Source organism: Phaeodactylum tricornutum, chromosome 3 (genome assembly GCF_000150955.2).
Source record: "Phaeodactylum tricornutum CCAP 1055/1 chromosome 3, complete sequence".
In the NCBI taxonomy this organism is placed as follows: domain Eukaryota; phylum Bacillariophyta; class Bacillariophyceae; order Surirellales; family Neidiaceae; genus Phaeodactylum; species Phaeodactylum tricornutum.
The window spans coordinates 905,380-932,677 of record NC_011671.1 but is presented as its reverse complement, the minus strand read 5'-3'; the positions used below and the strand labels follow the sequence as shown (position 1 = coordinate 932,677).

Genomic DNA, 27,298 nt, shown 5'->3' with positions numbered 1-27,298 from the left:
GAAAGATATGGCAAGGTCCCGTTCAAATTTCCGGGTTTGTCCAAAAATTGCTGCCAAGCCGGCCTCTTTTCCGCGAGTCGGGCTTTCCACACAACTTTGGATCATCCGATTACTGTGATATGAGTCGCACCGACTCCTTGCTATCTCTCTCTCTCTGTCGTTGGATCATTACTTTGTAAACTAGAGTCTTATCGTCTGCGATTTCGCTCGCGTTCTTCGTTCATAGAAGTACCGTTCCAACTGAAAAGAATCCTGGAGAATTCTCGAAACGCGAGTTTGGGCGAGATGTCGATTCCAACATACGGTGCAAATCAGGGAGCCGAAATCGATGCTTACATTTCGCCATACGCCAAGGTACGTTCGCTAGGAGCGAGTAACCGAATTTTGTAGCCGGTGTCTTGCACCGCATACCCTCGAAAATCTTAACCTCTTCTCTTGATCAAGGAGGAACCAATGTCTCTTGATCCTCCGAAAATAGCAGTACAAGGTCAAGAAGTTGAGGATGCGCAATCGATATCAATTGGTTCAACCTTGCACCGGTCATCCTCGGATTTCTGTAAGAGTCAACCGATTGACGAGCCGAGTCTTCGCCGCGTTAGTAGTCGCCGTAAAGCAGAGCATCCGTTGAAAACAAGCAAATCCCCGTCGAGGCCGCCATCGGCTCAAAAGTTGCGCAAAAACTTCGTCGGCGTTTTGGAGTCTTTCGTCAGACACGTAGCATCGGTAGAGCCGAATGTGGTTTCATGGACTGGCGATGGTTCCGGTTTCTTCTTGAATGAGTTAGAGGATCCCCAAGCTTTGAACGTTGCCATTTCCAAGTTCTTTTGGTGTACGTAGGTAGCAACACATGTTTGCAGTCACACAGATGCTGATCTACATCTCACTAATTCATTTTGGACTTTCAGATGGACGCTACCCCTCGCTTCGCCGCCAGCTTAATGTCTATGGATTCAAAAAATATAAAAGGAGTCACAGGTACGATTTGTGCGTTTTCGTTCTCGAGCTGGACATCCCATCAGATGACAGGCCCTCATATACCATTGTACTCTGTTTCAGATATAAGGGAGCATTTCATCACCCGTCAATACACCGCAACATGACCAATTGGCAATCCCTAATGCTAAAACCCATTGTCCGTCCAAGTAGAGCTTCTAAATCGAAGAATGCGCCATTTCTTCGGCACGGTAAACCGGTAGATGAAAAGCCATCACCAGCATCACCACCAAATCGCATGGGAGAAAAAGCGGCTATATCCTCCCTGACGGGAAAGTGTGCACTCGAGAAGCTCAATATTCCAAGCTCCGATGGTTCTTACGCTGGGCTTCCGGTTGTATCAGGACGGACCGACCGGGCAGCCCTCACGTCAGCCTCATCAGGAACGGAAGCCGCTTTGGAAGAGTACGGTATGTACGACAAATATCACAACTTGATTTCAGGAGGCAATGAAGGTGCAGATGTGGGGGAAACTGAAGAGACTTCCTTTTCAATGGAATATACCACACCATCAGAAATAAAGCCACAAATAGGATTGTTTGATCCTGTTTCGTATCTCGAAGGGGGCGGGTTTTCCGAGAAGCGAGACCTCCGGACTCTTGCCGATGCTGCGGAGCTAGCGGCGGCTAAGGGCTGGAATACCAATTTGACAAAGTATTCGCCTGTGATCCGAGCTGACTGTAAAGAGAACGACACTCCTATTCACGCAATATATACAAGAGACCTGGGCTCATTGTGGGACAAGAGTCCCGCTGCCGTGCGAATGCAGTTTGATTCAACGACGCCCTTGGTTTCAGCCTCGCCTATTGATCCTGGAGTCAGGAAAAATATTGGCAAGTATCCGCATCCTGGTATGCCCGACTACTCGCCTTCGTTCATAACCTCAGTCTTGGAACGATCTGGAGCTACATTGTGGACACCGAATTTTGATGACAAGGAAATCGACATTCCGTCGCCTCCAATGGAACAGTGGTTCAGTCCCCCTAAATTTCCATCTCTTCCCATGCACAAATCATTCAGTCCGGGGAAAAACCTGGATCTCGATACACTCGAAACTTACGTCACAAGGATTGACATTGAGTCGAAAAAACGCAAAAGAAGCACTGTGCTTTGTTCTCCCCCGTATCTGTCTCCTGATTCCCCTACAATGACTTTTGAAGACTTTTGTAGTGTGTCTAGCGAAATTTCATTCTCAACGGAAAGATTGAGCGGCGAGGCTGAAATCTGTACGGCATCTAGCTAGAGAGCTTCCAACCTTGGTGTTGGGTGTTCTTCTTTCAGCATGCTTTATATTTGTGTTTGCCAGATGGTGCCAACATCCAAAATGTTGCCTGTCAAGGACGCGTTCCGCTAAACTTTGAGATACAATCTTTCAGTCAGCCCACTTTCACAATGTGACATCTGGTAGGTTCCAAGCAAGGAACCCTCACGCATATAGCTACTACAATCATAGTCATATACAACTTTATGCGCAATCCAAAGCGATGCTCAAATCGGAGACTTACTGTTAATTTTTGTCCTTCGCTCCGCGCTGCACTACCAGTCCACGACGGATGAGTTCTTTTTCCCAAGGCCGCATCTTATGGATATCCTCAGCGTGCTTCCATCCATGATGTTCTGCCTTGAACTGCCCCGAGAATGGCATAAGCCCAAGGCAGCGGGCGCGTTTGATAAGTTTGGTGACTCGTCTCTGATCGCGCGCACCCAAACGAGTTTGCACGCGATTCCGAATCTGTCCCGTGGGGGTCAAAAACGATTTCAAAAGTGGAATATTGTTGTGGTGCAATAGTTTAACCGGAATCTGCTTGGCACGTTTCCGGTTGACGAGACGGGTTGGACTGAGGTCGCCTGGCATGAGATCCGAGTATGGGTTGTCATCCATAAAATCGTCCATTTCTCGCTGAGCACGAGAGGACAGCCATTTCATGGAAAGGGAACGGTCGTCGGCGTTTTCTTTGTGCTCACTCTTCACCATGCGGTCCATGCTGGGAATGTCCTCTTGTGACAATTCTATTTTGTGCTCCTTCTTCATGTACTCCGCGAACGATTCAAACTCATCGGGCGTGATCTTTTGAGAGAAACCATCGTCCTTGCGGCCTAACTCGGTGCCGTCTTCCAACTCTTCTTTTGACGCCTGCGCTTGCACGCTACGTCCGACGACATTTAGACCCATTTCAGCTTGACGAACGCGGCGACCGAGTTTGGAGAGCTCCGTGGGTAGTCCGGTCTCGTCAGCGCCCTCCTCCTGCCAGTGAGATTCTAATCGAGAAATCATCCGTCGCTCTCGTTCCAGGGGGTCTGCCTTGAGAATATTACGCTCTTCTTCGGTCACTTCCGCTTCTACTTCGCCCGTCAGACGGCCCGTCGTGGCATCGCGCTTGTATTTTGGAGGGAAAGATCGTTCCGGGCCGATATTGTCCGCCCCATCTTCAAAATTGACTCCGAAAAAGTCTTCGTCTTCGGAAATGGTCGGTTTTTCTAACTCTTCTTCTCCCACAAATTTGTCATCGTTGTCTCTTCCACTTCCGCCCTTGTTGGAAAAGACGCGGAAATTGTGTCGCCAACGCGGAGGGTCTAGTGGTGAGTGCTGCCATCGCGAAGCTACTGGAGCGGGCCGGAGCGACATGCTCGACAGCCTGGAAAGCAATCCATTGGAAACCAGTAAGCGACGATACGCCATATTGCCGACTAGGAGAATTTCAAGCGAGGAAATACAATTTACTGGAAGGTAGAAAGGAACAGAGAGTACAACGACGTTTGGCGCTGCGCAGTCGAAAGCACCATCGTAGGGTCGACGTAGGGTCGACGTACCTGTATTCTTTGTGTCGTGGCCATCAAGCGGTGAACGATTTAAAATAAGGCTGTTGGACTTCTGATGATCGAAGCCGATGGACGGGAGAAAGCAGACGAACAACGCTTTCGATTTACATAACTCTGGAGAATGACAGTATTAGCATTCGAGGCTACGCAGTATAGTTCCTACTATAGTCTCGCATCTTGCTTCCGAGAAAACAGACAATCATCATAACCGAAGAAAGCATGATTGACAATCGATTGTACAGTAGGCGCATCCAACTCTATACAAAGCCAAGCGGCTTGGCAAACGACTGTTACCAGGACGGACTGGTATATGATATTAAACGTGGACCCTGTGGATTGAATTTGATTCTAGATTTTACGTAAAGAAATCATAATAGATGCATCAACACTGAGCTCAATCGGTGGTCGGTATAGCTGCAGCGCCAGCAACGGGGGCTTCCTCTTTCGTAACAGGTTTCGGCATGGTTGGTGGAAGGTGCGATAAGTAATCTTTATTGGGACCGATGCAGCCTGCAGCTTGGGACCAATGATAGGTTGTAATGAATACGAGCAAGTGCATGGCAACAACGTAAAAGAATAGCGCTGTCCGCATTTCTTTTGTTGCCAAAAAGGTTTTGGCCACTATGAAAACGGTACGCTCCATCGGTGACATTTCATTCAGCTTCCGTTGGCGTTCTGCCTTACTGAACTGACGGAAGGGGTCAACGGATGCTTCGTAGCGCTGCTCCAGGGCCTCAAGGTCCAGATCGCGATCTCCAGCGCTGATACTGCGAGAATACGCTGTTCCATGTCCGCTGCTCGGGGGCTTATTGTAATTTTGTAGATAACGAACCTTCTCGTACAATTTTGTATTGTCCGTTTTGAGATGTTCCGAAGCTTGCACTTGGCCCTGCAACTCTCGTTTAAAAGAATCCCGCTCGGCTTCCAAGGCCTCGCATCGCGCGCGAAGTCGGTCACGCTGTGCCATTACAATAGTGGCAACTGAATGATCGTCTTGCTGAGATTCCGATTCTGATTGGGATCTGGCCGAAGGCGGAGGTGGCGGAGGTAGAGGGGGCGCAGCATTGGGATCAAGTATATGTTCCAGAGTAGCCGGATTTTCTTCGACAAGTACGTGCTCCGATTGCTTTCGAGACGTCGCAGCAGACGGTGTCGCAATAGCCCGTTCCAGGTCTCTCTCCAAAGACGCCACAAGCTTTTCTAAAGCATTATTGGTCTTTTCGGCGTCAAGCATAGACTTCTTGAGAGTTTCAATATCTTCAATTAAACTAGTGCGAGTTACCCGTTCGGTCACCAGGTCCGATTCAGCACGGCGTAGCTTCGCAACCAAAACAGATTCAAGGTCCTTGTCATCTTCGTCACCAGCGTTTCCTCCCGCAATTTCAGGGTCTCGTTCCGTATCGACGTCGTCCGCATTGTATTCCAAGCGCTTCAAGATGCGAAGTTCTCGTTTCATGTTGTCCACCAAAGCTTGACTGGGTGCGGAGTGAAGCTGGGATTGGGCAGTGGAAAGGTCGAAAGATAGCGTAGCTACCTGACGTTCTAAATTGCTCAATTTGACCTGCGAAATGCGTTTTTCATCCATTACCTGCAACTCTTTTGTTCGAAGCTCCTCACGGAGCATATTGGCCGTCTCAGATAGCTCCGCAACCTGGGTAGTTGGTCGAATAAGTGGGTTGAACAAGAAATCAAAACGAAGGCACAAAAAATACGAAGTGTACAATAAGGCCGACGTACCTCTGCCTCATAAGCTTTACGCTCCAGGATGAGATCGGACACTGACAATCCACCCGACGGAGGTGATGGCTCTGGCGTAGTATTCTCGCTAACTGCCGCCATTTTGAGGCGAAGCTCGTCGCGTTCACGAGTGGCCGTTTGCAGACTTTCCCGCACGCGTTCCGCATCGTCAACAAGAATACGACGCTGAGCTTCCCAGGCCGCCTCACGTTGTGAAACTCCTTCGTCCGCATCAAGCAAGGCCCCTTGCGTGGCTTCGCGGCCCGCCCGCTCTGCTTGGAGCTGTAGTTCAAGAGTTTGCACCTTCCTTTCCATAGCCGCCTCACGCTCCAAGGCTTCAGCGACCTTGCGACCTTCAGATTCCTGCAGTTCTTCCTTGTGCTTTTCAAGCTCTTCCTTCAGGTGCTCTTCGCCTACTGTCTGGAGTTCGGCAATTCGAGCTTCGAGCCTGCGAATCGTAATGTCCTGATTCTTCAAGCTGCGGAACTCGATTTCGTACTCAGCAACCTCCCGACGCAGTTGTACTAGCTCTTCCCGATCTGCCTTACCAACGCCAGCATTTCCACTGCTATTCGATTTTGACTTCTGTAGAGATGCTATTTCCTTCCTGTAGCTGACGTTCATAGTCTCTTGGGACTGCAACTCCTGGTTCACATGTTCAACAGTGCTAAGAAGCTGTGTCATTTGGGCCTGCTGGGCGTGAATGTGCTGAAGGGCGGAGGCAAGAATGGCAGCCGGTTCAGACTGTTCGGAGAGAGCTTGACATAGAGAAACGTAGCTGGATTCCGAAGTTTTGCAGCGGCGCGTGAGATTATCAATTTCTTCCTGATAGGATTTCACGGTGACCCGACATTCCTTCGTCAGACTTTCCATGGACTTGATACTCGACGCGACCGATTCCGGATTCGCTTCCTTTTTTAGATCAAATGTAGTAGTCTCGACTGATTTTACGCTACGCTTCAGTTGTTTCGTAATCTCGGCTAGATTCTTGCGGGCCTGTAAGCTTTGTTCTTTGACTTCTTTGGTTTGTTGGAGAAAAATATCTACCTCCGCAAGGCGCTCGTTCCAATTAAAACCGTTCCAGTCCTCCACGGCCGCTTCTAGAGACGGTAGAATGGCATCTGTCATGATCGTGATGATATCTACTTTGTTTCCAGATTAGCTTGTTTTGTTGAAATTATTGTGGTCATGCACGCTGTCCACCATTGTCGATTGTGACGGAGCGGGTGCGTGTAAACACTCGATTCTTATTTGGCTACCCACAGTCACGGCGATCCGTGAAAACAAGCTGCGGCTTTCATCAGAAATGCCTTGGTTATATGTCCCGTTGGTGTCCAAAATGTTTTTCATATATTCACAATGTTTTTCATATATTCTACATTGTCTTTGTTTATACCTGACGGTGACAATTGACCCTATGTCTGATATCTATGGGATCGGTTATATTTTTGATGTCGGAATCTCCGACAAGGCAAACCAACATTCTCTGTTAGAAAAACCCTACGACAAGCATGTCGGGGTTCGTTATCCCTTTATCTTGGGTTTGTGCTTATAAGTCTTTGTTTTACGTCTTTTTATCGTATATACAATCCTTTGGTCCCACAGACACGTTTTAGCCCGTTATCGTTGCAGTTTTCTACTGTCGCATGAATTTTCAGGAGAAAATTCGCTATTTGGGATGAGCAGGGGTGAAATTTTCGCTATTTGGGAAAATTCACACTGATTCTAAGTGTTTTTATTCTCGCGGGAAATCCTTTATAAGTAATCTTTTTACTTAAGAACAACCCCATATACTATGTATAGCCAATCAGATTCAATTCAGCAGTTCCCTCCATGATACCTGCCTCCTCCTTGGCCCCACATCCTTGATCGAAAAAGTGATTTGCTGCAAGAAACAAGCAGCCAACTTTTTCTTTGTCATGACGCGAAGTACAACGCTGGCTGAGGTATTGGGCTGCGGCGACAAAAAGAAGGAAGTGCAGAAAGCAAGGCAAGGCGTTGAGAGTGAGGGGGGTCACTCCCACGCAATTGCCGGCACGTACTGAAACCGTAGTGGCAACTTGTGATGTACTACAGAACACGGAAGAGCTGCTGGCTAAGAGGCATCCCAAGAGTGTCATGAAGATCATGCTGGAATTTCTTGAAAGTTTGGTACAACAAGTTGAGAAATTCTAACAGATGCGGCTTCATGGATGGTGTTCCAATACCGCCGTGTTGCTGGACATTTCCCTTTCGAAAATCTTGGTTGATCAACCACAAAACTCTCATATGGATAGGAGATAATATTGGAGGAGGGTGAAGGGAGCAGTTGTTGTGGCTGCCGCAAATAGGATTGATGCAGTTCCGGGCTCGCTTTGAAGGCCGGGACGCCTGGAACGCAAAGTTTCCGTGCTTCCACTCAGGATTGCCAAGTGCATGTACATCCTACAACTCCTATTAACGGAGTCATAGAAGTTGACCTTAAAGCTGGAGGAAGTGGAGATGTTGGACTAAAACTTGTTTCCGACCACGAGCGCACTCGAATCTTTGACTTGCTTCGAAGACAGTGGCCTTGGCTTGGTTGTACCGGGTGAAACAGACGGCGACGCGGTTTCCCACTTCCATGGCCTCTTGCGCCGTCTGGGCGTACTGATTGCATCTGCCCTCCACAACCCCGGGTAGTATTTTAGGCATTTTGATACCCTCTCCTTTAAGACTCTTTGGGTTGGTAGATGCGGTCGTCTGCGTTGTAGGCGCCTTCATCAAAGGAGCAATCGGCAGCCGCGGCCGTTCGACTTTAATTGCCGTTATCCCCGCCTTGGCTGTCAAGATGGAGATCGCCGTCTCCTTCTGGTCCACGAGATTCTTGGGCGTTTTGGCCAGCACAATGATTTTGCCCCGGGCCGCTTCCGGACTACGGAGCTGCGCAAAGTCATGAAGCTCCCCTTTGGGTTTGTGAATAAGCTGCGAGGCCCCCAATGTATTGTAGAGCAATTTGGCCACATTTCACTGTCATTGTGGTGAGCAATGATTTTCAATATTGAGAATAATGGGGAAGGAGTAGGGATGCTCCCGCAAGAAGAAGCAAATATCCCGTAGCACGTCATCCAAGTGTATGGCATTTTTGTAGTTCAGTCCAATTGGCTGGTAACGCGCCAGAACCGGTTCTGAAAGCTCGTTTTCCCAAACGTCCAATTTGGACGCCGTGGAGGAGGGCGGTCAGGTACATTTGTCCGTCGACCTTTTCCAGTCCAGACCAGCGGTTTTGGAGTAGTGTGATTTTCCGGCCAAGCTGTGCGCGGTGGTGGCGAGAAAATGTCGTGGCTGGTGTTAGTCCAGCAGTGGGCTAGGGGCGGGTCATGTCCTGGACACCAAGTTGTCCGTGATGGGGATTGAGGAGGTTGTTGGCGTCGGCCATGAGGAAATTGAAGAAGCGAGTCCGGGCCAAGCAATTGCCGTTGGTCTGGATTGTTCTTTGTCAACCTTTTCTGTTCAGAAGTTTGTCAGGAGTTTGTTGGACGGAACGTATGAGATCGGCTTGGGCTTCCCGAACGACCTCCAGGAGTAGGACGACGGCGGGTAGAGGCAGGAGTTCGACCGCTTGACCAAGCATGTCGCAGTCTTGAAACATGGTGGCGAGATCCGCCTTGGACAAGGTGGCACCAACAGACGCGGCCCAACCGGTCCATTAGGAAAGCGCGAGGGCCTCGTGGAAGGGCTTGCCCAAACGCGCCCAATGATAGTGCAAATAATCAATGGAATGGACGTAACGCACACGCTCTATGCGTGCGAATGCCAACAAATCCTCAAGTGCGGTCGGGGGCGCAGCAAATGTCACGTTGCTGGGGACAGTAATGTCCAAGGTTTCCAACGCGTGTGTGTGAAAGGATTAGTAGACGATCAACAAGCTGTCGACCGTGTGGGCGGAACGAGGGTAGCGCCATAACAGCGTTCCGCCGTCCGAAAGCGCGTCGTGTGGGGCCCACTCTGGATGCGATTCACGATGGCGAAAGGTATCCGCTTGATCGACGCGTCGCGTCCCGTGGCGGCCTGCACCAAAGCCCGCATCGAAGTGATGCAGTGCGACGTGACGACCAAATGCCGACAGTCCAAAGTGACGGACATACGACGCACCTGCAATGTACCAGTCTAAAACTCACGCAGTCGAGGAAAGAGAATTTAGCGTTGGACGGATGTGGTGAGAAGAGGTCAAGTTGGCGGGCAGTACACGCCGTCATTGTCATGACTGCAATCAACATACCTTGATGACTTTCCAAACAAAAAGTCCACGTGCGCTCTCCGACTTTTTCAACAAGCCTTCCTTGTCACACACGTAACGGATTCTTCAATACTCACGCAATGTATTGTTGATACAAAGAGAGAGTAAGATGAATAAAGGGGAAAGCCTTGTAAGGCCCCGATTGTATTGTAATTAATCGGTAACTCAATCGGTTTGACCTCGACTGAATTTAGAATTGAGAATTGTGTGTAGAGACAAATATGGATGTAATCTTTTCGAGTGCAAACAAATCCCTTGGAGCTCCCTTAGGAGTCTCAGTAGAATCAGTACTACTCTCCACGGATAGTCACATCACTGGGATAGTAATGTTCTGGTCAATCGTATTCAAGGAGACCGTAGCCTCTGTACTGTCTTCTATGCGTTGATCCCGCAGAATCCAGATGACTGCAAATGAATGCAAATGAATGCATATGAATGCAAATGAATGCAGATGAATGCAGATGAACATGAGACCCTTTGATCGTGTGCAGACTTATCTGCTTCGATTCAATCCCAGTTTGTAGACGTGGAGAAGGTATTTTCTTTACCTCTCAAGGGACGACCATAATAGAGAAAATCGCTTATGTAAAGATGATTTCTTGGCCGGCAAGACATGTCGTCTTGCGTGTCACAACTGCTGCATCCTTAGATGCACACACGTGTCACTTCGCACTGCTTTCGCAAATGACATTTCGGTAATGACCCGAAAAACATTGCCTCTATCCGCAGCGTCGTACAGACGACGACTGGGACAGTAATAAGGCTGGCAAACATGGCCAATATTCAGAGCTAGGCACTATGCTAGTTGAATGTTCCAACAACAATAGCTATGACAATTGCTCACCTTAGTGGCAAATTGCAGTATTGCGTGGCTATACTTTATCACACGAGCTTCTTTGTCAGCGAGAAATTTTCTATACTGCTTTTGTCCGTCCAAGACGGCAAGGTCAACAATTACAGGTTCAAAATTCAGTCTTGTTCAGTGGAATTAACTGTAAGTCTGGATTAACTGTAAGCTGTTTCAGAAACTCTTGCAGAAATCTAAAGATTCCTTAAAGATTTTGCACCTTTTCCAACAACGATGGTCAACTAATAACACAGCTGTACAAACATCCTAGATTTAGTTTTTACTCCTTTATTTTGCCCACATTAGAGCCTCCAATTTTGCGTATTTCATGGCCTTCTTTCTATCATTCCAATATTGTACCTCAGTGGTAGGTTTGGGGCAGGTATCATGGAGGGAACTGCTGAATTGAATCTGAATGGCTATACATAGTATATTGGGTTGTTCTTAAGTAAAAAGATTACTTAGAAAGTATTTCCCGCGAGAATAAAAACACTTAGAATCAGTGTGAATTTTCCCAAATAGCGAAAATTTCACCCCTGCTCATCCCAAATAGAGAATTTTCTCAATTTTCAGCTTATGATCATATAATTTCTTTTGCCAAAAGCAGCACTTTCAAAAATATTGAGTTGTAACACGGAATGCAATGCGCAGGAATTGCTATATCTCATTTAAATTAAGCTGATTCCGTAAGGCTCGGATCCACGCGAAACGACCGAACCACGATCGCTCCCGCCAGCCAAGCTCTCGTGCTGTGAACCGTCGTAAAACGGATGCTGCGTCTGAACACCAGGCCAATTCGAGTCGCTTAGTGATTTGAGCGTTCCTCCGGTAGCAGAGGCATTCTCCGCGTCGATAAATACACTGCTGTCGCCACCCGTGGCAAAGCAAAGCTCCTGTGCAATCGGAATTTCGGTGCGCTTGTACGTTTTCATAGAAAAATAATTGTCATGCGTGCACTGTTTCAACCAATGCGGCGTGTCATTTCTCAAAATTTCATGAAGGCTCGGATACACTACTCTCACCATACTTATAAAAGCTCGCTGTAGTTCACTCTGGACAGCAATCGCAGAGTCGGTACGGAAAACCGCTCCACCACTGTTGGAACCCGAGTCTGTCGAGAGGTGCTCAACTGACGGATTTTGTCCCTTGTACCGCCCTGCTCCACGACTGTCCGTGTCTGAACGATTCGACCGAAATTCCCCGGAACGAGTTGCTCCCCCGTCAGTTTGACTCCTGGTGTGATGGGGCGCTGTGTCAGTTTGGTCAGTGTGCTGCTGACGGCGCCACCTAGGCGGACCTAGCGGAGGCACCGAACTAGACGGCTGAAGAGCGCTGAAATCGTGCATGTTACCCTGACTGTCGTGACGCTGATGGGGATACCGCTGCTGGTGGATGTTAGATCGAGGATGGCGATCGATGCTATCCGAAACTGTAGGACCAAGCGAGGCAGTGCGATGAAAACTTCGATTCCCACTGCCAGTCTCAGCCATAGAATTGTCGCTTTTTTTCCTATCCTTGATTACCCCCAAGAGAATGTCTCGATTGCGAGCAATTAACAAATGCAAGAGCTCCACAAAGACGACAATCAAACGTGCAAGTTTCACCTGAAGCTTTTTGATTTCCTCATCGGATAAACGATCATTGTCGGTCAGAAAATCCGAATTCGGATCGTGCTCAGGAAAATCTGAGTTTCTTTTCAAAAGCGCCAACCCGATTTCCTTAACGTGACTCGAATGAATGCAGTCGGCCACAATTTTCGCTGCATCATTGCCTATGCCTGGGTCTGTGTTGGTCCTTATAACGGCCATGCCCACAGTAGCAACAGCCGTCCGGAACAGTACGGCGCACCATTGACATACTGAGTCAACTCCTGCTTCAAGCGGACTTTGGGAGTAGACCAACCGATGAACGACGGCTTGTCGAGTAACGCAAGCTGGAAACTGCTGGCCGACCTGAAGTTGAGTGACTTTTAAGGATTTCTCGGCAAAATCACCGGACGAGCTCTTCCACCAATCTTTCGCCTTACTTGACCTGTCCTTGGGTTGGACGAAACAAAATTTGTCAACTCCTGCTAACACGCTAACTGCGGGATTTGAAAATCGCATTAGTCGATCCCCATCGTGTACACGGCCAATTGGGTTCCGGCGAGCGGTGGGCGTACCAGCAGCCGAACTCCCTCCAGATGAAAAGACAGAGGCGCTGAACGATCTTGCATGGTCACGGTGTCGGATATCTCGGCGCCTATCTCCATTTTCGCTTGCAATAGACTCACTCCGGCGCAGTCCTCCCCGATTCCTCTCGCTCATCGGTCGATGGCTTAAGCCTGAAAAGGATTCACTCACATAGCTGTGGAACCACTCAGGAAGTCCACGCATATGAGAGCTATTCCCAAGCATTGGTCGCAATGGAGTAACCTTGATTCGGACAGGCTCGAGCGGCGCAGGGCCAATTCGGCTGAATCCCAAGCTGATGTTGCCTTCCTCTAGTCTTGATTCGGGGCGGCCGTCGAGGACCAAGTGGATAGGTGTCTTGTCAGGTATGATTGACTTTATTACTCCTCGAAGCTCTTCACCAAATTGGTCTAATGCCACACTACTATCAGCGCGATAAACAAATTCAACGCCACTAAGCTCGTCCGGGGCTCCTCCATGAAACCAGACTCGATAAAATCGCCCCAATGTTGCAGACATTTCCTGTGGCAGACTGGTATCGATCGGGGGCACTTCCGAGACGACAGTTTGAGCAAGATGTCGGTAGACAACAGATAGTTTTCCGTAGTTGAATTTCTCGGCGTAATACTGAGTAGCGAGGTTCCACGCGAGGCGACTGCTCTCGACAATTCCTGCCTTGAGGAACAGTTCCCCCGCCCCTTCTGCTTCTTCTACCATGTTTTCTTCCATTTTTCGAAGGCTTATCCATGGACGAAGCGTGTGGTATTCGATCGAAAATGCAATGCCACCAAATAGCGTTTTGCTCAGACTATTTTGCCATTCGGTATTTTCGACACCAACCGAATTGGCCACTCGGTAGAAGATCCGTCGAAAAGAGTTGGCATCTCGCCCCAAGTTCCCAGAGGCTTCTTCTAGATCGTAATCGGATGTATAGTCAGGGTCGACAGTAGGGTTATCTCCATCTATGTATACTGGGTCAGGCATGTTGTCGGTCCATGGAAGAAAAGCCGTACTTGACCATAAGGAGCGGTGAAGCGGGGCAGCTTGCTGATACGTCAAATGAATAAAAAAGTGACAAGTAGCTTCCTCAGCAGATTTCGATCTCGATGCATGAAAGTCAGCGAGCATTTGAAGCCAGGCAACCCGGTGTTCTGGCAATTCCGTGGCTGAGAAGACGTCAGCAGCATCAATAAAGGCGTCCTCGACCGCTTCGTAGTGTGCCACTCGACTAGTCGTTCGGTGAGTACCCTGAAACCCAAGAAATTGTTTGCTGTGCCCTTCAGATGCGTTGATTACGCGAAGGACGTTGATTCGGTTGGCTCGCAGAAGACCCTCCGTTTCGTAATCATGTACGACTTCGTCATCTTCGAGATCTTTGCTTGCTGCGGTGCCTTGAATGCATGACAATACTCTAGCGCCGATGTAAGCCCGGTAAAGCTTCTTCAATTTCTGAGACATTCGAATGAGTGCGACACGAAATGCAATGTTTTGGCTCGCAGGTTGCTTTTCGATCCGATCGAGTGTGCGCCAGAGAGGTACTAAGCTAGCCTCGGCGCTGATGTTCGAAAACGTGTCAACAGCGGTGCGTAGTCGACGCTGGTCCCTGTAGAAGCGGGCCGCTGCTGTTGCAACAATTCGTTCCATCACTTCAGTTTGGACAGCAAGCAGTGGGACTCTGATCCTAAAGAAGCTTCCAAAACATTCCCATGTGCTTCGTAAGATGAGTTCAAGCAAATCCGTTGCCTCGACTCGAACGTTGGCTCGCCGTGCGCCGCATTGAAATGAAATGACCCGCATCCAGTGCTGTAGCGTTTCGCCAACAGCATCAAGAAACAGTTTTATCCCGAAGATCTTGATCACCTCGCCGGAAAGTTGGAAGGTCCGGATGATGCCAATGTCGCTCTGCTTCAGTGCGAGTGCATGCAAATACAGCGAAGTAGAAGCCCTTACGAATACGACCACATCAACATAGCTCAACATCAGAGAGCACGCGATAGGTCTGATACCACTGTGCTTCCTAATTTTGCTATAAATTGCCGGATTCAACAGAGACTGTCCGTCGATAGTTGCGCTCAAGATATGGTAGAGCTCCATATTGATCTGATGGCCGGTATTCACAATGACGATCGAGCCATCGTGTGCTTGCCATTTTCGGGAAATCGAGCTCGAATAGCTAGAGTCGGCAACGCTTTGCTGACGGCGACTTTCAAACGAATTTCTTTCTTGCGCGTCCGAACTTCGATCCCCGCACTGACTGTGAGCTAGTAGGTATGCTCGTCGCCAAACCTCAATGCTGTCCCGGCCATCGGCAGCACTATCGCCTTCGAGATGTTCTTCGCATCCTTCGTATTCAGCCGTCTTTAGCGCTAAATTTAGTAAACAAAACATGTCCAGCACGTCTGCTTCTTCTTTCAGTTCCACTGTGCCTTTCGGAAGTCTACCTTGGTTTTCTTCGTCTACTGCCAGCCCGCCCAACGAACTTGACTTGTTACACAAGCAGTACTTGTCCAGTGATCCTTTTCCTCTCAATCGAGAGAGAAGCTTCCTCCAAAGGGCACGGAGCAAATGTGGAGGAGCGGATTGCAACACGTAGATTGCAGACGTTAAGAGATCTATACGAAGCTGGCTTTTCGGTGCAAAGCTAGACAGGTAGTTGATACGTTGCAAGAGCTTCTCGAGTAGAGTGGCATACATACTTGCAACAGCCGTCGCTCTTTCCGCCAAAACACTCTCTTGGCTACATGACCAGAGGAGCTCGTGAACAAGGGAGGATGATCGGTTTTGTATGTACTGTTCTGCATGTTCAGATCCAAGAAGACAGATATCGATGACAAGTTCTGCAAGCCAATGAGGACGCAAATGTGCATTGTTGGAAACGCCAGTAGCCTTCGAGCTCTGCATCAATCCTTCGCTGTCAACCAGATCAGGAAGGCGAAACTTCTCAAACTTTGACAAAACAGCATCAAAGAATGTGGCTGTGGTCAATACTGGAGCTCTTGTCCACCAATCACCCCAGTTGAGCATCTGTGGGGAGTTTACTCGTACAAAGTCAGGGAACCTTACAAGAGCAGTGATTGTGTTTAGCCGTAGCTTTGCAACCTCCCAGGAGCATCTTAGACCAATATCGGAGTCCCTGTCTTGCCAGTTCTTTCCATCCTTTGCCAAGAATCGTGATAAATGAGTCAGAATTAGACGGTAGACGGTGCTGGGAGTCAAAAAACTGAACATATCCCTTAGAAAGCGAATAATAGAGTCATTCACATCAAAACTCATCTGTCGGTGGTCCAGTGAGTCAAAGTTTCTTGAGTCAATACAAGCATCTGTCAGCATCGATATGATTTGTTCCAATGTCCCAAACAATGTTTTGTCCAGCTCAACCAGAGGTGGACACACATTTCTGTTGCTTTTCGACAATTCATGGTTAAACAGGCGAGAAACTCGAAAGCCGAGGCTCTTCTTGATTACTTCGAACAGCAAAGGAGCGCTAGCGACAGCTACACCCAAAGCTCTGAACGCAACTTCGTTGAGATTATCATCACCGGATGGTACAGAGAAATTCTTCGGTGCTTCGCCAGGGTTCTCTCTTCGAGGTTTCTCACCCTGTCCGCTTTGTTGCGACAAAATACCTGCCCATTGCATGATTATAATTTCATATATATACGGAAACCACCGACCGGAACGACTCGAAGACCTTCCGAATGCGACGAGGCGATCAACGTAATCGGGGAGCTGACACGAATTACCATCTTCTCTTTGCAGAGTAGACATTGCTTCTGCGTGCTCCTCATTTGTATCCTTTGGTGCTTCACCACGCATGTCAAGCTGAGCGTCTTGAGATATTGATCCGAATTCCTCCCCTTTCAAAGTCCAATCGATACTAGAACGACTCTGTGTCTTTCGGTGATGAGACGAGCCTACCCGCCTTTCTTCTCCTACCATTGCTTGAGCATCTGAGCTGGAAATGGATAACTCGTGAGATTGATTGCTGACAGTACAGTATTAAACACACTTTGCAGGCCTCTTACCTCAATCCAAGGCTTTTTCCGATTACATCTAGAAACGCTACCCCGGCTCTTTCAATTTCAAGATCAGACTGTGGAATATTAGCCTTGCTAAGCTCTGTGGGAGTTTCGATCACAGTTGAAGTTCCAATAACGTTGCTCACTTCTGATTTTTGTACCTTTGGAACGCGCATTTGTTTAGGTCTCACTTTGTTGTCGGAATTCAAAACAATTTCATCATCCAAAGAGTCCCTAGAATATGACGATAGTTTCATTTGCTGTCGTTCTTCAAAGATTTCTGAATCATTAGCATCAGCATCCTCCGATTCCTTAATGGTGGATAGTGCAATAGCCGGAGCAGTCATCCATTTTCTGTTTCCTCGGGAAGCTCCGTTGAAAGCCTGAATCATAGCCGCGGCACGCTTTACACCCGTGTTTTCTATTGAAATGTCGGAGTCATCCTCTGATGTAGCGATGCGAAGTGCACTTTGAAAATCAGATTTGGAATCAACTTTATGTTCATGAGTTGAACTTGATGATTTTGAGCTGCCTTCATCGCTTTTGACGGGATTCCAAGTTGAATCTTTGGTGGACTCTCCCATGTCGGAAACTTGCGCAGATAGTGGGACAGTGACTGTACCCTGGCGGAAGTCGACGAGATCGGCTTTCTTTCCGGGAAAAGTTAAATTTTTTTGATTGTTCTGTCTACCTGATGTGTCGTTATTCAAAAGGGCGAAATTTTGCCGAACGTGTCGTCCTTTTTTAGGAGTTTTCTTGTAGGAATGATTCTGGCGCTTTTGATATTGCGAGGAGTCCTCAAAAGAGTAATGGCTTTGATCAAACACTTCAACTGCTTGTTCTGCAAAAAGACGCTCTTCATCGAAAACAAGGGCGAGAACACGTCCAAGGGCGACGACACTCAGCTTTGTAACGCCATCGACTTGAGTGATACCCCGTTTGGAACACGTGATTGCAGCTGAACAAACTATACCCATGAGTGATGCAAAAGACTCTACCCGTAGTGGAATGACTGCTGATGGATTTGCCCACACGAGATCTGGTTTTCCGCTCCCAAAAGCAAGTGATCGCCAAAGCGACGCTGATAGTCTGAGGAGATGAGAAGCCGAACACGAAAATGGACAGCACCGCTTATCCGCTATGTCTACCGTAAGCTTTACAAGGTCAGCTTCGGATTGATGCGCGCTTCGAAGCTCAGCCTGATCCCGCAGGAAATCTCTGCCCATAGCTATACTCGAAAGAAACAAGCCGCTCGGAATCAATGGCCGGCAAGGCAATTCTGGCTCATTCTGTAGAAAACGGGCAATTGTTTCGTTTTGAGGATGCACTGAGGAATGTACAATCACTCGCACCTTAATTTACAATAAGAAGACGTGAGAAATTGGCTCACAGCAGCACTAAAACAAGATATTATTCCGACCTACCGATAGGGAAATCTCGGTAGCAGCCATTGCCTTAGAGCCAATGGTGGATGAGTCTTCGGCGATCGAAGCCAAATCCGATGCACTTGCAATCGAAGCATCAGTTCTCGTTACCTCGTGCGTAAGCCGATCTGATATCCAGCTGTCGTTTGATACAACTGATGTTTCAGCGCAAGAATCGTACGGGCCGTCGAATGATGGAAGAATTCCATCGTTTCCCTCCCCTTGCTCAATGAGGACAAGGCCTCCTGGATCTATTATGCCTTGATCTGTGATCTCGGTTGGTGGATGTTTTGCTGTATAGCTAACTCGAACGTCATGTGTGCCATTGTCGATCACGCTCGCCTGAGACCCAATAGTAAGGAAGCCACATGCAATTTGTTTTAATCGCGACTTCTCAACAGACTCAAGTTCCTCTTGCTCACCTGCGGAATCGGCAGGGTGCGTCGTTCCGAATATCATTTTAGCTCTTTTACTCCACTTTGTTCTGGACGAAACCTTAACGTGATATACCGTAAACAAAAGAGCCAGTGCCCCTGTGCGTTCTCCTCTTCTTGTCTGCAGGTCGAGAGGAAGCTTCAGCTTAAACTCGTCAACGAAATTCGGTCCACTTCCTCGCGGAGAACACGACGAAAACGAGCTCTGAACCAAACTCGGGCCTCTTCTATTGTTGTGAATGCTCGGACCGCATTCGGGCAAATGTGCCAAAAAGACTCCGTACTTTTTATTCCATTCCAGCTCCCTAAGTTCGACTTTTATAACTGTATTGCCTTTTGGGCAGTTGTGAAGCATTCGAGGATGGAAAAGGAGCTCATTGTAAAAGGACGTGTTGTAAAAACTTTCGACACCGTGAAACTGGAGTGGCAAAGGTGCTAATTCTTGTGCGTACAGTAATGAGTGATCTTCACATTTTTCGCTTTCATTCCCAGGGACGTAGTCAGAATTCCTTCCTCCATTGACCGTAGGTTCGGCAGAATACTGAGAGTGCCACGAAGGTAAGCGATTTAAATATGCATCATGCTTCACAGATTTCGTGATGTCTTGATCTTTTTTTTCGTCTGCTCTTCTTCGAAGCTGCAATTCCCCTGTAAAGTCCACCAGTCGATCTCGAGCCAACGAGCTTTTGGGGTCGACGACAGAATGCAGACCAAGATAACCAAAATTGCGCATAACTAGCATTGCTGCACCCCCGTTCGTTACCGCTGCTGGTCCTGACAGACCGTCTACCCGGTGAGCAGCCTTCGGAAAAAGCATAACCATAATATGATCCACAATTTGGCGTTCTCCTAAACCAGGAGAGTATCGAAACAAAGGAATCTGAACAGCACGACTACTGGCCACCACAGGATTGTCGATACCAAAGACTTGGAGCAGCGGCGCCACTCCGAAAGCGAATGGCATCAGCAGAGCCCCATGACGATTTGATGCTCTTTCGGCATGAACCTTTAACTTTCCAACATCAGTTGCTACTTTGCTGGCCTTCAAATACGGCGCGACGTCACCATCGTCAGAAAAAACCTTGTGAACAACCAAAACCGCGTATAGACTGTCATTATTCAACGTTGAAGGTAAAGGGAATACACCACATCGAGTACCTTGCAACCTCTCTGGTTCGTGGCTTTCACCACGGGGACGTAACATCTTCGACTGCGGACTAGACGTTGAGTATGGCCACAGCGCCGCATGGCAACGTTCGGCAACCTCTTCGTCGCTGACCACATCAAAGTGTAGGCCCTCTGTCACTCGACCGCATCGACTAAAGTTTGGTGTGGGGGTAGCGGACGCATTTCCGGCCGCTTCGTTCGTTGTCGTCTCGACATTGTAGATCGACAATTTGCAAAACAGCGGTTCAACTTCAGCCCCCATGGGTGGAAAACCAACTGCCTGTGCGTCTATTTGGAGGTATCGATAATTCGGGGGCCGATCGGAAATATACGGTAACGACTGTGCCATCGACGTTGCAGCGTGCATTCGAGATAAAGGAAGGTTCTCCTTATGCAAATCCTCGGGCGAAGGCTCCAGTAAGGTGACGACTTGCAGCGCGGAAGAGCTATGATGGACGGGTGGTAGTAACATAGGGTTTTCCTCCTGTACGATACTGCTCTCTTCTTTGATTTTAGCCCCATCTCTCTTTGAAAACTTCTCCTTTCCTTCGTCGTCCTCTTCTGCCACATTCCACCACCCGTACCTGGAACGTGACACGTACTGCTTCCGTCCGTTGGGCTTTTTGGGTTTTTGCGAAAGCGACCCATTTTGTTGCAACGGGCGCCGTACATGAGGTAACAGAGAAGGTAGGCTTAATCCATCAGAAGCCACTGAGGCTGCTGCACTACGAGCACCCCCATTTTGAATCCGTTGGTTGATTGAACCTATCGTAGCTCGGGCATTCCAGGAATGGAAGTCGTCGGGATGCATAGCTGGATTCGGACAAGCAATGGACCCGAAAACGTTGGGAGCCACAAACCGTGCGATAATGTCTTGCGAGCGTTTTTGTTCGTAAGACCTGGCCTGTTCCTCCTTGGAATCGTGGGCACCCAAATCCGCCTCTGAAGGCAAAGGCGGATCATCCACACCAAAGAGGGGTACGCGCCCATTAGTGAGTTCGTAATTCGTTAGAGGCCGTTTCTGCGTTTCGTTTAGCGGTACTTGCGATAGTAGCGTTCGTGAATTGGTCTCTGCTGCCACCAACCCATACGCTGGAAGGGGTTGATCTCCCCCAAAGGATGCCACCGCCTTTGTCAGGTGGTCGTTGGCCCCCACTTTCTTTTTTGACTCATCATAATTGACCGAATCATCGTCACTATCGTCGAGCGGGGACAATATTGGTATCCGGTGAAAAGTTCCCGGGGCAGAAACGTTGTCCGTGCTGTCTGCCAGAGATCGGCTGGAATCGTTGGCTGCCATACTGGCTCCTCCGCGTGCCCACCTTGAGAAAAGCGCCTGGTCCGATAGCGGGTGTTGGGGTGCCGTCGACGATGATGGATGAGCAGAATTTTCCAAAAGTGGCACTTCCGGAAGCCGGGCGGGGGAGTGCAGGCTTTCAACCGAGCGTACGCTAACAATTGATTCGGTCATATCGCGGGGACTTCCGGCCGACAAGTGTTCGATCGAATCGTCATCCGCACGCAACCACATACTGAACTGTTCGTTTTTGGAAAGTCCATTAGGTGTCATCGGAGCTTCCAAGTCCGTCAGTGATTCTTCCGAGTCTTCTGTTTTCTCACTCTCCGTCTCTTGCCATAGCCTGGCGGGCGCCGTAGACGCCCGGGAAATCGCCTCCGGACGCTGTCGTTTGCGGTGTTCGTGAACGCGTTCGTTCCGTGAGGTTTCGTCCCAGACTGGTTGAAAGGTTCGCACAGTTCCATCTCCCCTCCAAAATTCGGAATCTTCGTCGATGGGCTCCAAAACATCAATGCCGTGACCGTAGACGCGCAGGGCTCCAACCAAGTTGCGGACGCCTGGAGGCAGCTCTGAGAGTCGAGGGGGAATATCGTTGGAAGTTGGGTCGTAACCGAGACTCCGCTGGGCGTCTACAACCATCTTTCGCGCTTGCAGAACGACTCGCGGCGGTAGAATGGGTCCAAAGAATAGCGGCTTCGGCATGATCACTTGTTCAGCAAACATGGGAACGTCTTCAACTGGTTTACGAGTCGGCGGTTGTGGTAGTGGAGACGTCAAGGGCGGTGCCGGAAAATTGGCTTGGGCCCCTTCCGTCGCCGGGTCACCGTCCGCCAATGCGGCTGCCGCCGCCTCTAAATTGGATCTTTCCGCCATGGCGTGTTTGTGGGAAGCCTTGGAAAAGGCAAATGTTCCAGACGGTGTACGGTCTTCCGCTTGCGCCACAGCGTCGGCGAATATATTCTGCGGCTCATCACTTTGGTTGACCGCCGCTGTCACACCTTCGCTGCTGCTTTCTAGCGTGCTGGGCTGCGAAAAGTGGACCGATCCGGAGCGAGTAGTGTTCGGGCGATCTCCCGAGCCGTTGTCGTCGTCATCGGCGGCGTTGTTGGCACCTAGCGCCATGGCGGCAAAGGCCGAGATTTCGTTCTTGCGTCGAACTTCGTCATCCGCCATGTTGCCTCCAAACAGTTAGGGAATTCTGCCGATACAGAAAACTGTAACGTCAGGCAGTCCAGTAAAGGAGTTGGAGTATAATCGTCAACTCCGGCAAGTAGCGAACGACAACAAGGTTCCACTTCGTCGAAGGATGCTACGACACTCCAGTCCCCACCGAGGCAATGCCGCACGACCTCTTACGCTTTCAACTACACCAATCAATGTATGTAGGTGTAGTGGTGGCAAAGTCGTTTTGAGATACAAACAATCAAGCTTGTTTGAGTTGTATCGCTCGACTAGAAAGTCCAGCGGACAGCGATCTTGCCGCAAGTCTTGCCCGCGCTTGCCATGGGGTCGGGGGTTCCCATGGTCAGGGTTTTGACGACACAAATCCAACCTCTCCTGCCGGGCTCGCAAGCAAAGGAACCATGTACGGGGAGATCTATCTTGCTTCTCTATCTCGCGGAGTGGCGTACTTGCTTACTTATGTCAACCTATTCTCGGAACAGATTGGAACTGTCTCATGTTGCGGAACACTTATGGAACTCCCGTGACTAACTTTTCAGGAGCATAGAAAGAGGATATGACTCGGGAAAGCGCCATTCGTATTTATAACTCTCGAACTCATGGTGCCTGACATGAAACAGTTTCTTTTGCGGGCACGATGTGTATCGAACGCGCCCGCCGTTTTTTGATACCTTTTCGACCATTTTCCGGATTGTGAGTTCGAAAAAACGCGAACACGCCGCTTTCGTTGATCGGAGCGTTTCCGAACCCAATCGAATTGCCACCAGCGACGCCCACGAATCCGGGGGGGGGGGGACCGAATCATCCAGTCGACGCGTAGCACGAGACGTACCGCAAAGGATGTCGCGAATCGAAGACTCACGAAGAGGGACGCTTCGCATCGAGCAATCCAATGAGAACGAAGCGTGCCAATTGGCAGGGCTCGACTCGTCCACTGTCGCACGGCAGAACAAAACAGCGCAAGCGACATGTCGACAACCTTCATAAAAACAAGAAGCCTTACGTAGATACGCCATCTACATCTTCAGCAAATTACGTGCCAAAGATAGCAAGAACATCTAGACAATCATGGATCAGCAAGACTATGGAGCCGACGATCCCATCTGGATTGACAATGCCTGGCTCGACACGGTGGTCGTCGTCGGTGTAACCTGCTTCATCCTCTGTCTCATGGGCCTTTCCAAGGTACGCATTCACGACGGAATTTGCCGAAAGATTTATTGATAGGCCTTTGAGAATTCCACTTTGGATTCCACATCAACCATCTTTCTTTTCTTGTTCTAACACTCACGTATGTCTGACTTTGTAGGTCAGCACTTCCAAAATGGGCATGCTGTACGGCATAGGCGGCATGATTGCTTTGATTGCCGCCTACTGGGCCGACACGACGTACACATACGCGGACGGTCCATGGTTGGTGGCTGCGAGTATGGCCCCCGGTGCTATACTCGGTCTCGTCAGCGCCTACGCCGTTGGCATGACCGGCTTGCCCGAAATGGTCGGCGCTTACAACGGATTCGGTGGACTCGCCGCCGCCTTGACCGGTATTGGAACCTATCTGGATCCTCAAGCAACGTTGGTAATTCGCAACGGTAACGTTATTACAGAACAGTCAGATTCTATGTTGTGGGTCCAGGGAGTTGCTTTGGTGCTCTCCATTGTGATTGGTATGATGACCTTTACAGGAAGCATGGTGGCGGTGTGCAAGTTGCACGGATGGTTGGCGAGTCGACCCCGGGTTCTGCCTATGCGAGGTTTGTCGAACCTCATCATGCTGGCCGTCATGATCGTCTTTGGTGCTTTGGCCTTCTCGGGAAATCAGTACTGGAACGACCGCGGAGCCGGGATGGGATACATTCTTATAGTTACGGTGGTCGCGGCTCTTTACGGCTTCACCTCCGTCATGGTAAGTGGAACCTACTTTCTCGTGAGATGCGAGTGCTTTCGATCGATATCGGAAGGACGGACTCAGTCGGACCACGTGGCTCACGTATTTCTTCTTTCCGTGTGTTCTGTAGGCGATTGGAGGTGGCGACATGCCGGTCAGTATCAGTTTCCTAAACTCACTTTCTGGATTCAGTACGTCGGCTGCGGGATTTATGCTGTCCAATAAGGCGTTGGTTGTAGCTGGTGCCTTTGTTGGTTGCAGTGGCTTGATTTTGTAAGTAACACGCTCGACCTCACCGTCTCTGGAAAGAGCGTGAGGATAAATCTCACGAGTATTTTGTATCAAATGATCTCAGGACACTTGTCATGTGCATGGCCATGAATCGAAGTATTACCAACGTACTCATGGGAGACTTTGGCGAAGGCAGCAAGTCGCAGCAAGTTGTGAAAACAGGCGACAACAACGACGAGCAAGGAACTGTCCAGGAAGTATCGGCCGAGGACGTTGTGGACCTTTTGACGGCCGCAAAATCTGTCATTATTGTTCCTGGATACGGAATGGCGGTCGCCAAAGCACAGCACTCGATCGCAGACCTCACATCTCGTCTCCGCGCTCGCGGTGTCAACGTACGCTTTGCGATTCATCCCGTCGCTGGACGAATGCCTGGTCACATGCCGGTGCTTCTGGCGGAAGCACGTGTACCTTACAACATTACATTCTCCATGGATGATATTAATGCCGACTTTGAGAAGACAGACGTCGTTTTGATACTTGGCGCGAACGATATTGTCAATCCAGCGGCTCAAACAAACCCTACAAGTCCTATCGCGGGTATGCCTGTCCTAGAGGTTTGGAAGGCCAAGCATACTATTGTTATGAAGCGCAGTTTACGAACTGGCTATGCTGGTGTCGACAATCCACTTTTCTTGAAAGAAAACAATGCCATGTATCTGGGAGATGCCAAACAAAGCACAGACAAGCTCCTCAAACTTCTCGGAGAGGTAAAGACTCCTGAAGGTGATTCTGATACAGATCACACTGATATGGAGACGCCCGCACAGCAAAAAGTTGAACCTGTGGACGAGTTTTACGCCGACATTCCAAAACTCCGAGACGAAGCTTTCGTTAAAGTTGGGGTGGTCAAAGAAATCGAAAAAGGAGAATGCAAGGTCGCCATTGTCCCTGATGGTGCCAAACGCCTTCTCAAACAAGGCGTTATGGTATGCGTTGAACGCGGCGCTGGGAACAGAGGAGACTTCTCTGACTCAGACTACGAAAAAGTTGGCGCAACCGTTTTGAACCAGGCCGAAGAAGTCTATGCCGCGGCGGACGTCATAGTCAAAATCCGCGAACCTATCATGAACACAGATACGGGTAAACACGAAATCGATATGGTTGGAAAAGGCAAAACACTGATTTCTTTCGTGGGGCCTCGAACGGACCAAGGGAAATTGCTCATGGACAAGGCCAAAGCTGCTGGTGTTAATTTGCTCGCCGTCGATGCAATCCCGCGTATTTCACGTGCTCAGAGTTTGGATGTACTGAGCTCACAAGCCAAAATTGCTGGATACCGTGCCGTAATTCAGGCTGCGAATCACTACCAACGATTCCTGAACGGCGAGGTGACCTCGGCTGGAAGCTTTGAAGCAGCTAAGGTGCTCGTAGTAGGCGCTGGGGTTGCGGGACTTGCAGCCATCAGCACGGCATCCAGTATGGGGGCAATCGTGAAAGCCTTCGATACCCGTTTGGAAACCAAAGAGCAAGTCGAATCACTTGGTGGGGAGTTTCTGATGCTCAGTTTTAGTAGCGGCGACGGTGGCGACTCTGCGGGGTACGCCAAGGTAATGAGCGAGGACTTCTACCAAAAAGAGATGGAAATGTTTTTCAAACAGGCTAAGGAATGTGATGTTATCATTACGACCGCAGCGATTCCGGGACGGAAGGCTCCCGTTTTGATTAAGCAGGATGCTGTCGATCAGATGAAACCTGGAAGCGTCGTTATTGATTTGGCCGGATCAAGCGGTGGAAATTGTGAGCTGACCAAAAAAGACGAGATTTACGTACACAAAGGCGTCACGATAATTGGTAGCGATATGACTAACCAAGCCATGGCTTGGCAAGCTTCCACGATGTACAGCAACAATATTGTCAACTTGTTTGGCATTTTATGCAAGGAAAAGAGGTTCAACATTGATATGAAGGATACCGTTATCCGTGGAATGACGACCGTTTTAGATGAAGAAGTAACTTTTCCGCCTCCTGATAGCATTACTAAGACGAATGCCGGCAACGGCACCAAAAATGACCCAATTCCTCAGCTTCGAAATGAAACACCAAAGGAACCTTCTATCTGGTCGAAGCGTGTGTTTGATTTGGCACCTCTTGGAGAATTTGTCGGACTGGTTGTTATCGGCGCCTTTTTCGGCATTGTTGCAGCATACGCACCTGTGGTCTTCACGCAGCAGTTGGGATATTTTATACTTGCAGGATTTCTCGGATATTACCTGATCTGGAACGTTGAACCAGCTCTTTTCAGCCCTCTGATGAGCACCAGCAACGCTTTGTCTGGTGTCGTAATTCTGGGTGGAATTCTTATGGTCAGTACCGAAACCGGCAGCCCTACGAGCGTCCTCGGTTGTGTGGCCACCGGTGTGGCAGCTATTAATGTCTTTGGTGGGTTTGCTGTTTCCTACCGAATGCTCTTGATGTTCAAGAAAGAATAGATGTAGGTAGACCACAAAAAGACTCGTAGCATAAGAGACTAATTCCCTATATAATCGCTCTATATCCGTCGGCTTCTCCCTATCAGAAACCCAAGTATTGCCGCCGCCCCGACTGACGCCACCATTATCGGAGCTGTAACCCTTTCCTGCAATAGATTCGCTTTGTTCTCTGAAAGTGTTGTGGAGCGGGTATCGGCTTGATTCTGGACCTGATCAGCGGACTGGTTAGAATCTCCGGACTTTGAAATGATAGTTTCTTTCACTTTTTCAGGCTCAATCGTAATGCTGTCCTTTTTCTCTGATTGTACGTGAACACCATTCCCAGCTTCTGTCTTTAG

General features: G+C 49.1%; 7 protein-coding genes across 7 annotated transcripts; 3 read left to right on the top strand and 4 right to left on the bottom strand.

Moving 5' to 3' along the window:
- Positions 1–285: 285 nt before the first annotated feature.
- On the top strand, positions 286–2,376 carry PHATR_44088 (predicted protein; the record flags this gene model as incomplete). Its single annotated transcript, XM_002186400.1, has 4 exons — positions 286–354; positions 445–829; positions 858–975; positions 1,057–2,376. 4 exons carry the CDS (start codon positions 286–288, stop codon positions 2,234–2,236), a joined length of 1,752 nt encoding a protein of 583 aa, XP_002186436.1. The 3' UTR covers positions 2,237–2,376.
- Positions 2,377–2,629: 253 nt separating this feature from the next.
- On the bottom strand, positions 2,630–2,779 carry PHATR_10363 (predicted protein; the record flags this gene model as incomplete). The annotated part of the gene is made up of 1 exon (XM_002186119.1): positions 2,630–2,779. A coding segment is annotated over one exon (150 nt), but the record flags the coding sequence as incomplete, so codon positions are not given.
- A 1,367-nt stretch (positions 2,780–4,146) lies between these two features.
- PHATR_44086 (predicted protein) lies at positions 4,147–6,752 on the bottom strand. The gene is made up of 2 exons (XM_002186118.1): positions 5,551–6,752; positions 4,147–5,464 (listed from the first exon to the last, which is right to left on the bottom strand). The coding sequence occupies exons 1-2, from the start codon at positions 6,676–6,678 to the stop codon at positions 4,208–4,210; spliced, it is 2,385 nt and encodes a 794-aa protein (XP_002186154.1). The 5' UTR covers positions 6,679–6,752; the 3' UTR covers positions 4,147–4,207.
- Positions 6,753–7,343: 591 nt separating this feature from the next.
- Positions 7,344–8,815, bottom strand: PHATR_44085 (predicted protein; the record flags this gene model as incomplete). Its single annotated transcript, XM_002186117.1, has 3 exons — positions 8,540–8,815; positions 8,082–8,493; positions 7,344–7,591 (listed from the first exon to the last, which is right to left on the bottom strand). The coding sequence occupies exons 1-3, from the start codon at positions 8,543–8,545 to the stop codon at positions 7,344–7,346; spliced, it is 666 nt and encodes a 221-aa protein (XP_002186153.1). The 5' UTR covers positions 8,546–8,815.
- A 2,470-nt stretch (positions 8,816–11,285) lies between these two features.
- PHATR_44084 (predicted protein) lies at positions 11,286–22,340 on the bottom strand (the record flags this gene model as incomplete). Its single annotated transcript, XM_002186116.1, has 4 exons — positions 11,286–11,572; positions 11,678–16,811; positions 16,852–18,197; positions 18,270–22,340. 4 exons carry the CDS (start codon positions 22,338–22,340, stop codon positions 11,324–11,326), a joined length of 10,800 nt encoding a protein of 3,599 aa, XP_002186152.1. The 3' UTR covers positions 11,286–11,323.
- A 1,146-nt stretch (positions 22,341–23,486) lies between these two features.
- Positions 23,487–25,232, top strand: PHATR_10260 (predicted protein; the record flags this gene model as incomplete). The annotated part of the gene is made up of 5 exons (XM_002186399.1): positions 23,487–23,534; positions 23,659–23,928; positions 23,962–24,255; positions 24,368–24,510; positions 24,593–25,232. Coding segments are annotated over 5 exons (1,395 nt in total), but the record flags the coding sequence as incomplete, so codon positions are not given.
- Positions 25,233–25,358: 126 nt separating this feature from the next.
- PHATR_10581 (predicted protein) lies at positions 25,359–26,960 on the top strand (the record flags this gene model as incomplete). Its single annotated transcript, XM_002186398.1, has 1 exon — positions 25,359–26,960. A coding segment is annotated over one exon (1,602 nt), but the record flags the coding sequence as incomplete, so codon positions are not given.
- Positions 26,961–27,298: the final 338 nt, after the last annotated feature.